Source organism: Thamnophis elegans, chromosome 3 (assembly GCF_009769535.1).
Source record: "Thamnophis elegans isolate rThaEle1 chromosome 3, rThaEle1.pri, whole genome shotgun sequence".
Lineage (NCBI taxonomy): Eukaryota > Metazoa > Chordata > Lepidosauria > Squamata > Colubridae > Thamnophis > Thamnophis elegans.
The window spans coordinates 137,894,257-137,906,810 of record NC_045543.1 but is presented as its reverse complement, the minus strand read 5'-3'; the positions used below and the strand labels follow the sequence as shown (position 1 = coordinate 137,906,810).

Below are 12,554 nucleotides of genomic sequence, written 5' to 3'. Positions count from 1 at the left end.
AAATGTTCTTGGATGAGAAACGAAACATTTTCAAGGAAAAAAAAACACTCAAAGACAATCCAATTGCCTGTTGGAAAATGCACCTTTGGGACAATCAGGACAGAGATGGTATTCAGCCGGTTCTGACCAGTTCTGGAGAACCGGTAGCGGAAATTATGGATAGTTTGAAGAACTGGTAAACACCATCTCTGACTGCTCCTGCCCCCATCTATTCTCTGCCTCCCGAGTCCCAGCTGATCGGGAGGCAATGGAGATTTTACAGTATCCTTCCCCTGCCGTGCCCACCAAGCCACGTCCACAGAACCGGTAGTAAAATTTTTGAATCCCACCACTGAATCAGGACCTCGATGATAGATAATTTCTATCTGTGGTGGTGCTGTGGTTAGAATGCAGTACTGCAGGCTATGTCTGCTGTCTGCCGGCTGCCTGTAATTTGACCAGGCTCAAAATCTCACCAGGCTCAAAGTTGATTCAGCCTTCTATCTTTCTGAGGTCAGTAAAATGAGGACCCAGATTGTTAAGGGCAATGGGCTGATGCTGTAAACCGTTTAGAAAGGGCTGCAAAGCACTGTGAAGTCTAAAAGCTATTGCTAATGCTATCTCCCTAGACTCCAGGCACTGATGAAGAGAAAATAGTGATTAAATGCAGGTATTTTAGAGGAAAAGTATGGGACAAGCCAGGCCTGTACACACACACACACACGCACCATAAAAGAAACTTAGGATATAGTCAGTTCTGGTGAAAAATAAAGCGAAAAATGCCTATATGAGGAAATATTACATTGTTTGGGAACTTGGCCAGCATTGTTGGTAGATAAATGTCCTTCGACTCTAGAACTATTCCCAATGACAAGCTGTGATTTTTCCATAGATATCCCTGCAACATCTTTCAATCAACCTTTATCTGTTATCTACCCTTATTCTATATCCCTCAAATTTGCAAAGCACGTAATATTTTCATTATCCATTCACATCATATGTCTGGAGTATGCAAGTTTCTGCTTGTTAGCGACTGCTAGAAGGCAGCAGACAGTCTTTCAGGACCAACCAACTGGTTCTTCCTGCAGATCATGGAACTCTTGGGTAACTATCTCTTAATCCATAATTTGAAGGCATTCATCTTCTCCCTCCTGGTCCACATCCACCCTTGTTCCATATATCACCACTGAAAAAGCCATTGATTTCACTGTTCTGAGCCAGTATGATCTATTAGGTAAGATACCAGACTAGGAGTTTGGAAACTGAGTTCTAGCACTGTCTTAGTCATGGAAGCCAACTGGTTGACGTTAGCCAGTCATGCTTAATGAGCCCTAAAACAAGGCAAGGGCAAGCCACTTCTAAAAATGTTGCCAAAAAAACTGCATGGACGTATTCAGGTAGCATGGCCCTTGTTCAGGGGTGGGCTTCAAAAATTGGAGCAATGGGTTCACTGCCCCGTTGCTGGGTGGGCGTGGCCATGCCGGCCTCCTGCACCACAATGAGGGTAGGTGGGCATTTTTCGCTCTCCCCAGGGTCCGGAGGCTTTCCTTGAGCCTCCGGAAGGGCGAAAACTGCTTCTTCCGGGCTCCGGAGGCCCTCCGGAGGCCGGAAACAAGCCACTACCGAACTTCCGGAACCACCAGTAGGCCCATTTCCCCCCCTTCCCGAGCCTCTGCAGGCCCTGCACTTACCTGGCATGATGAATGGGCTGCGTGGAGACTCCTGGGAGTGGAGGGAGAAGTGGGTGGGGCCAGCCAGGAGTGAGATTTGGGCGTTCGCCAAACCGCACAGGATTTAGGATTTAGGATTTTATTAATATTTGTAGGCCGCCCTTTTCCCTGAGGGGACTCAGGGCGGCTCACATAAAATCGGGGAGGGGGAATACAGACGTTAAGATAGAGACATATAATAAAATAGTCAACAACATACATTCATCATTCGGGAGGGGTAACTATCCTTGTCCCCAGGCCTGACGGGCGAGCCAGTTCTTAAGGGCTATGCGGAAGGCCTGGACGGTGGAGAGGGTGCGAATCTCTACGGGGAGCTCGTTCCAAAGGGTCGGGGCTACTACTGAGAAGGCCCTCCTCCTTGTAGTTGCCAGCCGACACTGGCTGGCCGATGGGATGCGGAGGAGGCCTAATCTATGTGATCTTATTGGTCGCAGGGATGTAATTGGCAGAAGGCGGTCTCTCAAGTATCCAGATCCACTGCCATGTAGGGCTTTATGGGTGACTAATAGCACCTTGAAGCGCATCCGGAGATCAACAGGTAGCCAGCGCAGCTCGCGGAGGATAGGTGTTATGCGGGTGAACCGAGGTGCACCCACAATCACTCGCGCGGCCGCGTTCTGTACTAGCTGAAGTCGCCGGATGCTCTTCAAGGGCAGCCCCATGTAGAGCACATTGCAGTATTCCAGCCTAGAGGTCACAAGGGCCCGGGTGACTGTTGTGAGAGCCTCCCGATTCAGGTAGGGTCGCAACTGGCGCACCAGGCGAACCTGGGCGAATGCCCCCCTGGTCACAGCCATTAAATGGTGGTCAAACGATAGCTGTGGATCTTCAGAATCTTCACTAGAGGATTGCCTGAACCCGTGCGAACCCACAGCAGTCCACCCCTGTCCTTGTTGCGATAGCAATTCTTCCATTCTTCATGGTCTAGTCTAAATTTACAATTCTCTTTCTGCCTACAATTATTTTTTCTCCAGCACGCTACTCTACATTTATTCTTGAGCCCAAGAAAGCAATACTGTTTACTATTCACTTCTTAGCAGTTAACTATGAACGCACAAAGCATGCTAGTTGACGTTACCTTTGTCTTTTTAATATTTAACATTTTTCTTACTTTCCGGTTTTATTTCTTTAATGAGTTCTTCTTAGCTTTTAAGCTGATCAAGCGGTGCCGTCTGCATATCTCCTATTGTTAGCATTTCAACATCCTATTTTAATTTCACTTGTCAGTTCTTCCAGACTTGCTATTCTTACAATATATTAGCTGTAAATGAAAATAGCTAAGGGGAAGAAATGCATCCTTGTTTCATTCCCTCCTCTATCCAGAATGACTGTTTCTTCAAACTCAGTTCTTACAGTGTGAAGATTCCTCAAAAGAAGTTTAACTTTAACTTTAATAGGATTTTCATTCTGGTAGGAGCAGTACTATCAAAGGCCATATTAGAATCAGTAAGTAGGTATAGGTAAATCTAAAATTCTTTTCCTCTCTCCATTATTCCTGTATTAGTTTTCTAACACCATATCCAATTTTTAAAGATTTTTTTTACCACACCTTTATTATTTTTATAAATAATCTAAGGTGGTGAAAATACATGTCCTTCTCTTATTTCCCCACAACAACCCCCCTGTGAGGTGGGTTGGTGAAAGAGAGCGACTATCACAAAGTCATTTGGTCTAATGTGGGACTAGAACTCAGTCACCTGGTTTCTAGGCCAGCAGCTTAAACCACCATACCAAACTGGCTTATGCCTTTTCTAATACTGTGTTTCCCCCCAAAATAAGACAGGGTCTTATTTTCTTTTGACCCCCGAAATGAGCACTTGGCTTTATTTTTGGGGAGGTCTTATTATTTTTGAGGTGCAGGAGGTGGTGAGCGTGGTCACCTGATGGCTGCTGATGTGTCGCAATATTTTCAGGAAGGGCTTGTTTTTAGCGCATGTGCTCAAAAGCCCAATTGGGCATTATCCGGGGAGGTCTTATTTTCAGGGAAACAGGGTATATACCTGATCATTTGATATTCAATTTCCCATGTAAAGCTCTAATCTTCGCAAGAACGTAAACAAAAACTTTGTTCACAGGAGGATTTTGTGCAATGTTTTGATAATTAGCACGTTCTCCAGGACAGGGGTGTCAAACTATCAGCCCGCGGGCGGGATATGTCAGGTGCATGCCACACCCACTTCAGTTCCGTGAAGGGAAAAAAACATTGTGATACATCACAGGACGGCAACGTGATGGTGCGAGTTTGACACCCGTGCTCTAATCTCTTGATTTTTTTGCAAACTAGCCTTGTCTATCCTGAAGTGTCAGCACTTTAGCTGCTTCTTCTCCAACAATGGGATTCCCCCCCCCCCAACATGGTGCTTTTTTATTTGGCAATTGTCTGTTACTTCTTATACAGGTAGTCCTTGATTGACAACAGTTCACTTAGGGAACATTCAAAGTTACAACAGCACGGAAAAAAGTGACTTATGATCATTTTTCACACTTATGAGTATTGCAGTATCACCATGAAAATGTGACTTACATTTGGATGCTTGACAACTGACTCACATTTATGACGGTTCCAGTGTCATATGATCACCTTTTGCAATCTTCTGACAAACAATGGGGAAACCAGTTTCACTTAACAACCACGTTACTAATCAATTGCAGTGATTCGCTGAACAAATGTGGCAAGAAAAGTAATAAAATGAGGAAAACTCACTTAACAAATTTCTCACTTAGCAACATAAATGTTGGGCTCAATTATGGTCATAAGTTGAGGATTACCTGTACATCGTTCTCCAATGGAATTTGTTCCTAGTTGTACAGTTTTCTTTCTCTACATCCGTTTCTGCCATTCTACAAATCTGTCTGTAAATGGTTTCAGTATAGTTTATCTTTATTTAGCTGGATTAGATCCATTCCAGCATTAGTTTTGAGTAATCTTATTTTTATGTCTAAAATCTTCTTCTAATTTCCATGATAATCTTGAGAGCTTCTCTCATTTCCTTCCTATTTTTGTCCATGTGTTCACATTCTTGGTTGCCATCTCACTCCTTGTCCTTTTAGAACTCTCATTTGCAGTCACATACAGGCAATCCTTACAATCTGCAGGGTCTTTATTCGCAAATTCACAAAAATGTTTTTGTAATCCCCCAAAAATCAATACTCCTGAGCCTGTCACACTTATTTGTGGACATGCAGAGAAGCAAAACAAATTAGTTGGAATTGCCCCAACTAATTTGGTATTTGCAGCATTTTCACAGATTGTAATTACCGTGAATAATGTCAATTGCCTGTATCCTTATTGCTGAAGATTAACCTCCATTTTTTCTAACTAGCTCTGAATAACAATTCTGAAATTATGTGGATTTTGTCTTCCTTTAAAATTTTAGGATTTTTTTTTTTAAATTGGACTTCCAACTTTTCCATAGCTCAAATTCTATTTTGCACAAGACCAAATATCTTCTTCGTATTTTGATATACAGTCAAAACCTGCTGTCATGTATTTTTTGCTTTATTTTTTAAGTCCATATATGACCCCAATAATTCATGTTTTTTTCACCATCTGAAACTGTATTCGGACTGAACTGCATTTCTCCATCTTCTGTTTCTTATTATTTAGCTAATGTTGTCCATCTAGTGATATCCAGATGCAGAATCGTCATTGATGCTGCTTAAAGCAGATATCAGCAATGAAAAAGTAAATTTATTCTGTTTTAAGGAGAACTCATTATGGGCTCTAAGAAAAGCTGTCAGGCATTTTGCCTCCATTCAGACTATAAATTATCCTCTCAAATCCATAACTCAGAGGCAAGACATATTTCCACTGGAATTGCTAAAAAAACCAGTTCAGATGCCTGTGTCCAACAACAAGAGCATGTCAGGTGTTGCAACATTAGTTTTTCATGAAATTAGTTCTTACTTCAAATTAACTGTGAACTTTATAAAAAGGGACGTTTGCTTTCCTGTACAGACTTTCTTTAGAACTAGATTAGTGCTATAGACAAAATGATCTTTCACACTATTACTATTATTAATAACAGGAAGACGTTATTAAAAGGCCTTGTACCTTTAAAGGTACCTTTGGACTCATGGACAAAAAGGCCTACAAGGCTAACCTTTTCCGGACTGAGTGCCCAAAGTGCACGTGCATGCCCTCGAATGCGCGCGCGCACCTGAACCCCCCTAATGCTATGTGTGTGTGCCCCCCACATGCATGTGCAGCCCCCTGCACTCGTCCCACTCCCCTGCCCATGCACCGCAGAGACCCAACGACCAGCTGGCCAGTGGGAGACACACGTGTATGCACAGCAGAGCTGAACTGGGGCAACAACTTGCATGCTCACAGAGGGCGCTGCGTGCCACCTGTGGCACGCGTGCCATAGGTTTGCCATCACGGGCCTACACTTTCTTCACCGAGATTTCTTTTATGATTTCAGTGGCACTTTAATTTCCAAAGTGTGAGTGGTCTCTAGATTTAGGAATGCTCCTCAGCCCACACTAATATGAAGAACTTTTATATAGAATCTAATCACTGGTCTACCCATTATCTCTAATGCTTCTAGTCCTATTTCCTGGAAATCTCCATTTTGCTAAAAATGCTGTGATTGGATACACACAGTCTCCACCCATATATCCAAGTGAATGAAGTTGCTCCTGCCAAATATTGTAATTCCACTTTGATGTGAACTCTGGCCTGGTATTCTGTACTTGTGTCTGTAGTAGAATATGTATTATCTAGTGTAAGCTAGGCTAATTCCTTTTTACAATATCTTTCACTAATCCATAAAAAGATATATCCCTAAGTGTATATATCTTGGATATTTGTGAATATTTTATTTACTATAAAAATTGTGAGTCCTTTCTCTGAAACCAACAAATTGGGAAGTTTCTATATGAGATGTAACTATAATTAAAGTGTCTTTAGCCACCCAGTCCTCACAATACAACTTGATACTAAAAATGGGCAAACATTAAAAAAAAAGTTAGTTTCCTCATTTTAGAACAAATTATATTCAGGTTCCTTGCCTTCTACCCTGGGCTCATTATTGTTTCTCCTTTGAAATTCTTTTGGCATTTTGCTTTTATTCTGTAATTTGGTGCTTATTACAATTTTCAGCCACTGCTTAATTTAACCACCCAGTTTCCATGTTACCATTATATGACAAATCTCCTACTTCCTGTTTTCTCTTGTAGTTTCAATTCTTTCTTACACTGTGTAAGGGCAAAGGGATCATAGTGGCCACAGTCTCTGGATCATTTTTGGTGCTTTCAGAATTATTAAGAGAGGGCAAGGCCGTCATAACAGCAGCTAGATATAGGTTTTCATTCCCTACAACTGCTGGATGTGATCAGCTCCTGTAATTTCAAGAACTACATACCATATTTTTTGGAGTATAAGATGCACCAAGATTTTGAAGAGGCAAATTAAAAAAAAAAGTTTTTGCACTCTTCAGACCTCCCAAAAACGATCTGTGTTTCACGAAAACAGACCCGGTTTTTGTAAAAAAAAAAAAAAGTGGCATGCATAGCCTTTAGGAGGCTTATAGAGTGCTCCTGGGGGCTTGGGGGGGGGCAAAAATGAGCAAAAACCGCTCATTTTTGCCCTCCCCAGCCCCCAGGAGCACCCTTGAAGCCTCCTAAAGCTATGAACGGCCATTTTTGCACAGGGAGTGATATTTCAGGAGGCTAAAAATGCTGTATTCAGTGTATAAGATGCACCCCAATTTTCACCCCCTTTTTTGAGGGAAAAAGTTGTGTCTTATATTCCGAAAAATATGGTATATAAAGCATAAAAGTAGCACAGGTGTGTTTAAAATTTTTCTTCTCCTATGTTGTCTTAACTACATTCGTCAATTGGATTGAGATGGGTGATTATAGAAGTTAAATAAATAAATATGATGAAAGTGGAAAAATTAATTGAGAAGATATTTTATATTAGGTCCATTCTTTTATTTTTAGTTTTTGGGCATTCTGCTTTATATGTACTGTGTGTATGTTTGTGTGTGTTTGAGTCAGGGTGGTTCCCTGGCAGTTACTTACACGATAGTAGGCCCTTGGCAAAAAAAATTGGGAAGTCATTTGCCCTTCCTCTTAGGGTTGAAAAAAAGCAGCCCAAGGTTTCATGTCTAAAGTGGGACTAGCAATAGCATAGCAGTTAGACTTATATACCGCTTCATAGGGCTTTCAGCCCTCTCTAAGCGGTTTACAGAGTCAGCATATTGCCCCCAACAACAATCCGGCTCCTCATTTTACCCACCTCGGAAGGATGGAAGGCTGAGTCAACCCTGAGCCGGTGAGATTTGAACAGCCGAACTGCAGAAATGCAGTCAGCCGAAGTAGCCTGCAGTGCTGTATTTAACCACTGCGCCACCTCGGCTCTATGGACTAGAAACCATAACCTCCCGGTTTCTAGTCTGATGCCTTAATCTCTGTACCAAATTGGCTCTCTAAATGGACTTTGATAGACTATATCAGAATAAGTTACTTTTACTGCCACTGGACAAGTACTTGACATATATGTCAAGAACAGGGCTAAGAATTTGGACGAGGTCTGAATCAATTCCCAGATCCCCACCCAGTAGTTAGATAGCCACTTTTGGTGAAACCTCATGCTCCATGAAGATCTCATAAAGCACTTTCATTTTGTGGCCTTTGCTCTGCTCAATCATCTGGCCCAATCTGCAGGGCGCTTTCCATCAAGGAAATTCAAGGATAGGTCCCATGAAAATTAAATTCCCTCTTTCCTTTCCCATTCCCTCTAGTGATTGCCTCATTTAATGGTTGTTTGCTAGCAAGAATTCTTCTGATCTGGGCATTCCTCATTTTAAACAGAAGAACCAGCCATGATTGTGTTCAGTGTTAGTTGAAAGGCTATAGTTCATTTGCAAGCAGGGAGCCTAAGTCTGCTTAAAAACAATCCAGCCTAGATAGAAAACATTCCCAATTCAGAAAAAAGAGGAACACATCCAACCACAATTAGTGAGTTAGAACACTCTGCAGAATAAGCAAACCCAAGTTATAGGCCAGTTACCTTCTCTATTATACAAGCAAGTTCCCAAAAATCTCTCAACCCAGATTCCCTTTATTGAGCTAGTGCTTCTGATTCAAAATGCAGATTTCTTAAAACCACTGTGCATAGAAAATAATTTACCAGGGTTATTACAGGTAGACCTCCCTCAGAAACTGACTCATACAATGACTGTTCAGTTAACAACAGTAATGAAAATGTAACTTTACAACCAATCTAATATTATTATTTATCCTTATGATCTTCCTTACTGCCTCCCCTTTCACTGTATTATGATTATTCTGTTGCTTTGTATGTACACATATGAAGTTCTTTTGTACCAGAGACAAATTCTTTGTGTGTTTAATCACACTTAGCCAAATAAGGTTCAATTCAATTCAGTTCAAACTTCACATTTACAATCTTCACAGGTCTCTAAGCTAAAGAAACTGAAGTCAGATCACAAGCATAGTTGTGGTTTCACTTAGTGACCATGTTGCTTAATGACTCAATTGCCAGCTGCCAGTCCCAATTGTGGTTACTACATGACAATTCCATGTACGATGAATTGTGTTGATGTAAACTTGGAGCATAGTAGGACCATAAGAAAGGCTGAGCATCGAAGAATTGAGGCCTTTGGTGCTGGAGAAGATGCCTGCCAGTCCCTTGGACTCCAAGACAATCAAACTGGTCAGTCCTTGAAGAGATCAACCCCGACTGCTCTTTTTAGAAGGCCAGATCCTGAAGAGGAAACTCAAGTACTTTGGCCACCTAATGAGAAGGAAGGACTCACTGGAGAAGAGCCTCATGCTGGGAAAGATGGAGGGCAAAAGAAGAAGGGGACGACAGAGAATAAGGTGGCTGGATGGAGTCACCGAAGCAGTAGGCGTGAGCTTAAATGGACTCCAGAGGATGGTAGAGCACAGGAAAGCCTGGAGGAACGCTGTCCATGGGGTCGCGATGGGTTGGACACGACTTCGCAACAACACACACACACACACACACTTTCCTTAACCCATACCATTTATTTCTATCCGTTCAAAGAATATGGATATACCACAGAAAACAAATAAGAAATATTTAGTATGGCATATTCTTATTTATTTTCTGTGTTTTTGTGTGATGATGTATGTAGGATGGATTGTGAATATTCTATCTGGCTGTTCCTCCCCAAAACATGGGAGCACAAAACTGTATAATAATTTGGTAGTGAAATTTCTAGTTTCCCTAGCATTCTTGCTCTGAAAATACAATGAACAAATGTTGCTCAACATGGTGGAAGCCTCCTTGGATAAAAGGTTTGTTTCCCAGACCTTTCCTTACAAACCACACCCATTTTTCAAAGTGTCACTGCTCTTAGCTGTTATACCTCCAGAAACATTTCTCATCCCTTGAAACCAAGCTACAATTTCAACATATTTCCCTCCGTTCCTCCTATCCAGACATGTTCTTCTGTTAAAAACCCTTTTGTCAAAATTAGATTGATCCGATCTGGAGGCAGGGCAATTTCCCTTACTTCTTCTCCCAGTCACATTCCCAACCTAACAGTCCCGATCCAGGGCAAACTTCCTCTTACTCAGCATGCAACACTGCAACCCACAAGTAAGTTTTGAACACCATTATCCATCCACACCCACAACCAGGGGCACAGCATTTTATTTATTTATTTATTTATTTCAGATCGCCTCTCATTTATTCCAGATCACTGCAAGGACACCCTATTTTCACCCATTCAGACACAACCCTTTCCCCAAACTTTTCACAGCTCAAAGACACTCAAAGCAAACCTTCACAACTCCCAAAGTGAACACATGTAAAGGAAGGAATTCCAATTTCCCAGCTTTTCTCTTTTTGGGCTCTCCTGTCATCCCTTCTCGTCCACTCTCGCTCATCTTTTATCACCCCCCGGCTAAAATAATCTCGTGCCCGTCCAGTGCTTTGGGATCGGACTCTCATCTTCCTCCCCAGCTGTGGCCGATGGGAGTTGGAGTCCCCACTCTGGGAGAAACCGCTGTCCCGCAGTCCCCACTCCGACATGCGTGATGATCCCCCAACGGGCTGCCCCCCATCCTCCCCCGGGGGAGAAATCCCCCCTTCCCAAGACGGGTCGACCTGTGGAGGCCCACACCCGCCCCGAAACTCACCCTGCCGGCCCACGATCTCGGCCACATGCTCGGAGCTGGGCACCGGGACGCACTCGGTCGTGTTGACGCTCTTCCTTCGCAGCAGCGCCGCCTGCTCGCCATTCAAGATCGACCCGGGGGGCATCCCGGCTGCCACCGCCGCCGCCGCTGCTGCCGCCGCCGCCGCTCCGGGCGGCCCGTAGGATTGCGAGAGCATCGCCGCCATCACCCCGGCGTGGACATCGTCGCCGGGCCCGTAGAGCGCCCCGCCCAGCGCCCCCGCCTCGGCCACCTCAAAGGCCGAGCCGGCGGCCAGCGGCAGGGCAGAGACCGGCGGCGGCGGCGGAGGCAGCAGCACCGAGCCCAGCCCCGGGGGCAGGAGCGGCGGCGAGGAGGCCGGCCCCGGGGGCAGCAAGAGCAGCGAGGCCGGGCCGCAGACGCCGCCGCCTCCCCGGGGTTCCAGGAATCCCTCGTCGTCGTCGTCTTCCTCTTCTTCCTCCTCCTCCTCTTCCTCCTCGGCGGCCTCGTCTTCCTCGTCCTCCGGCGGCTCCTCCAAGTCCAGCTCCAAGTCGCCGCCGCCTCCTCTTTCTCCTTCCTCAGGCGCCGCCTCCTCCTCCTCTTCTTCTTCTTCCTCCTCCTCCTCCTCCTGGTCGTCTTCTCCCCGCGACTCCCGGGCGGCCTCGTCCCCGCGCTCCCTCAGACCCAGGCCGGCCAGGCGCTCCCTCAGCCGCCCCGTGTCCGCCAGCAGCGGCGGCTGAGGGGAAGCCGGCAGCAACAGCAGCGGCGAAGGCGGCTGAGCGTGGTACTGGAGCAGCAGGCCCGGAGGCGGCCTGGGCGGGGCAGCCGCCGGCGGCAGCAGCAATAGCCGCGCTCCCAGGTCGGGAAGCTCTTCGGGAGGCGACGGCGAGGCGCTGCCGCTCGGCATGGCCGGCGGCGGAGAAGGAGAAGAAGAAGGGGACGGCGAGGCGCTCCGGCTACGCGAGGCCGGGAGACATGCTGGGCTGGCGGCGGCGGCGGCGGCGGGCTCTCCGGCCGCGGCTTCCTCCTCTTCCTCCTCCTCCGCCGCCGCTGCTGCTGTCTCTTGGGGGGCGGCCTGGGCGTAGCTGCCGCCGCTGATGGCGATGCTGCTGCTGCTGCCGCCGCCACGGCCCGCGCTCGGCTCAGCGCTTCTTTTGTTCCATGGCGGCGGCTGCGGCGGCGGCGGCTGCGGCTGCTTCTCCCCGCCGGCTCCAGCTGCAGCAGCGGCGGCCGCAGGCGGCAGCAGCAGCGGCGGTGACGGCCCGGGCAACTCCAGCCCCGCCCCGCGCCGCTCCCCCAGCCGGGCGATTGGGTGGCGGCCGCGCGGGGGCAGCAGGGGCCGGGGCTCGGCGGGAAGCGGCGGCGGCGGCGGCGCCTGGGATTGGCGGGCGGGCGCGAGGCCAGCGGCGAGTGCGGAGGGTGGTGGTGACGGCGGCGGCTTCTCGGGCTCCTTCTCCGCCTCCGGTCCGGTCCCCGCGGGCAGCATCCACACGCGGCGCACCCTGCCGGCTCTGCCCAATCTCGGCTGCGGGGAGGGCGGCGGCGGGCCCGGGATTGTTGGGTTAGCCCGGCGGGTATTGTGACGGGGCGCCGAGGGAAAAAAAAAAAAAACCCCGAGGTGGAGAAAAAGCGGCGCCAAGGCGGGGAAAGCGGGCGCTGGACCCCGGCCCGGTTGGGGTACAGGGGGACGGTCTTCAGACGCGACACCTT

The 12,554-nt window shown here is 46.8% G+C and overlaps 1 protein-coding gene across 1 annotated transcript in view; it reads right to left on the bottom strand.

Moving 5' to 3' along the window:
• The window catches only part of MEX3C (mex-3 RNA binding family member C), a 39,707-nt gene extending 27,601 nt beyond the window's left edge, over positions 1 to 12,106 (bottom strand). The window contains exon 1 of the mRNA XM_032214571.1: positions 10,848 to 12,106. Coding sequence (XP_032070462.1) covers positions 10,848 to 11,751 — 904 coding nt within the window. The 5' untranslated portion in view covers positions 11,752 to 12,106. The remainder of the gene's footprint in view (positions 1 to 10,847) is intronic.
• Positions 12,107 to 12,554: the final 448 nt, after the last annotated feature.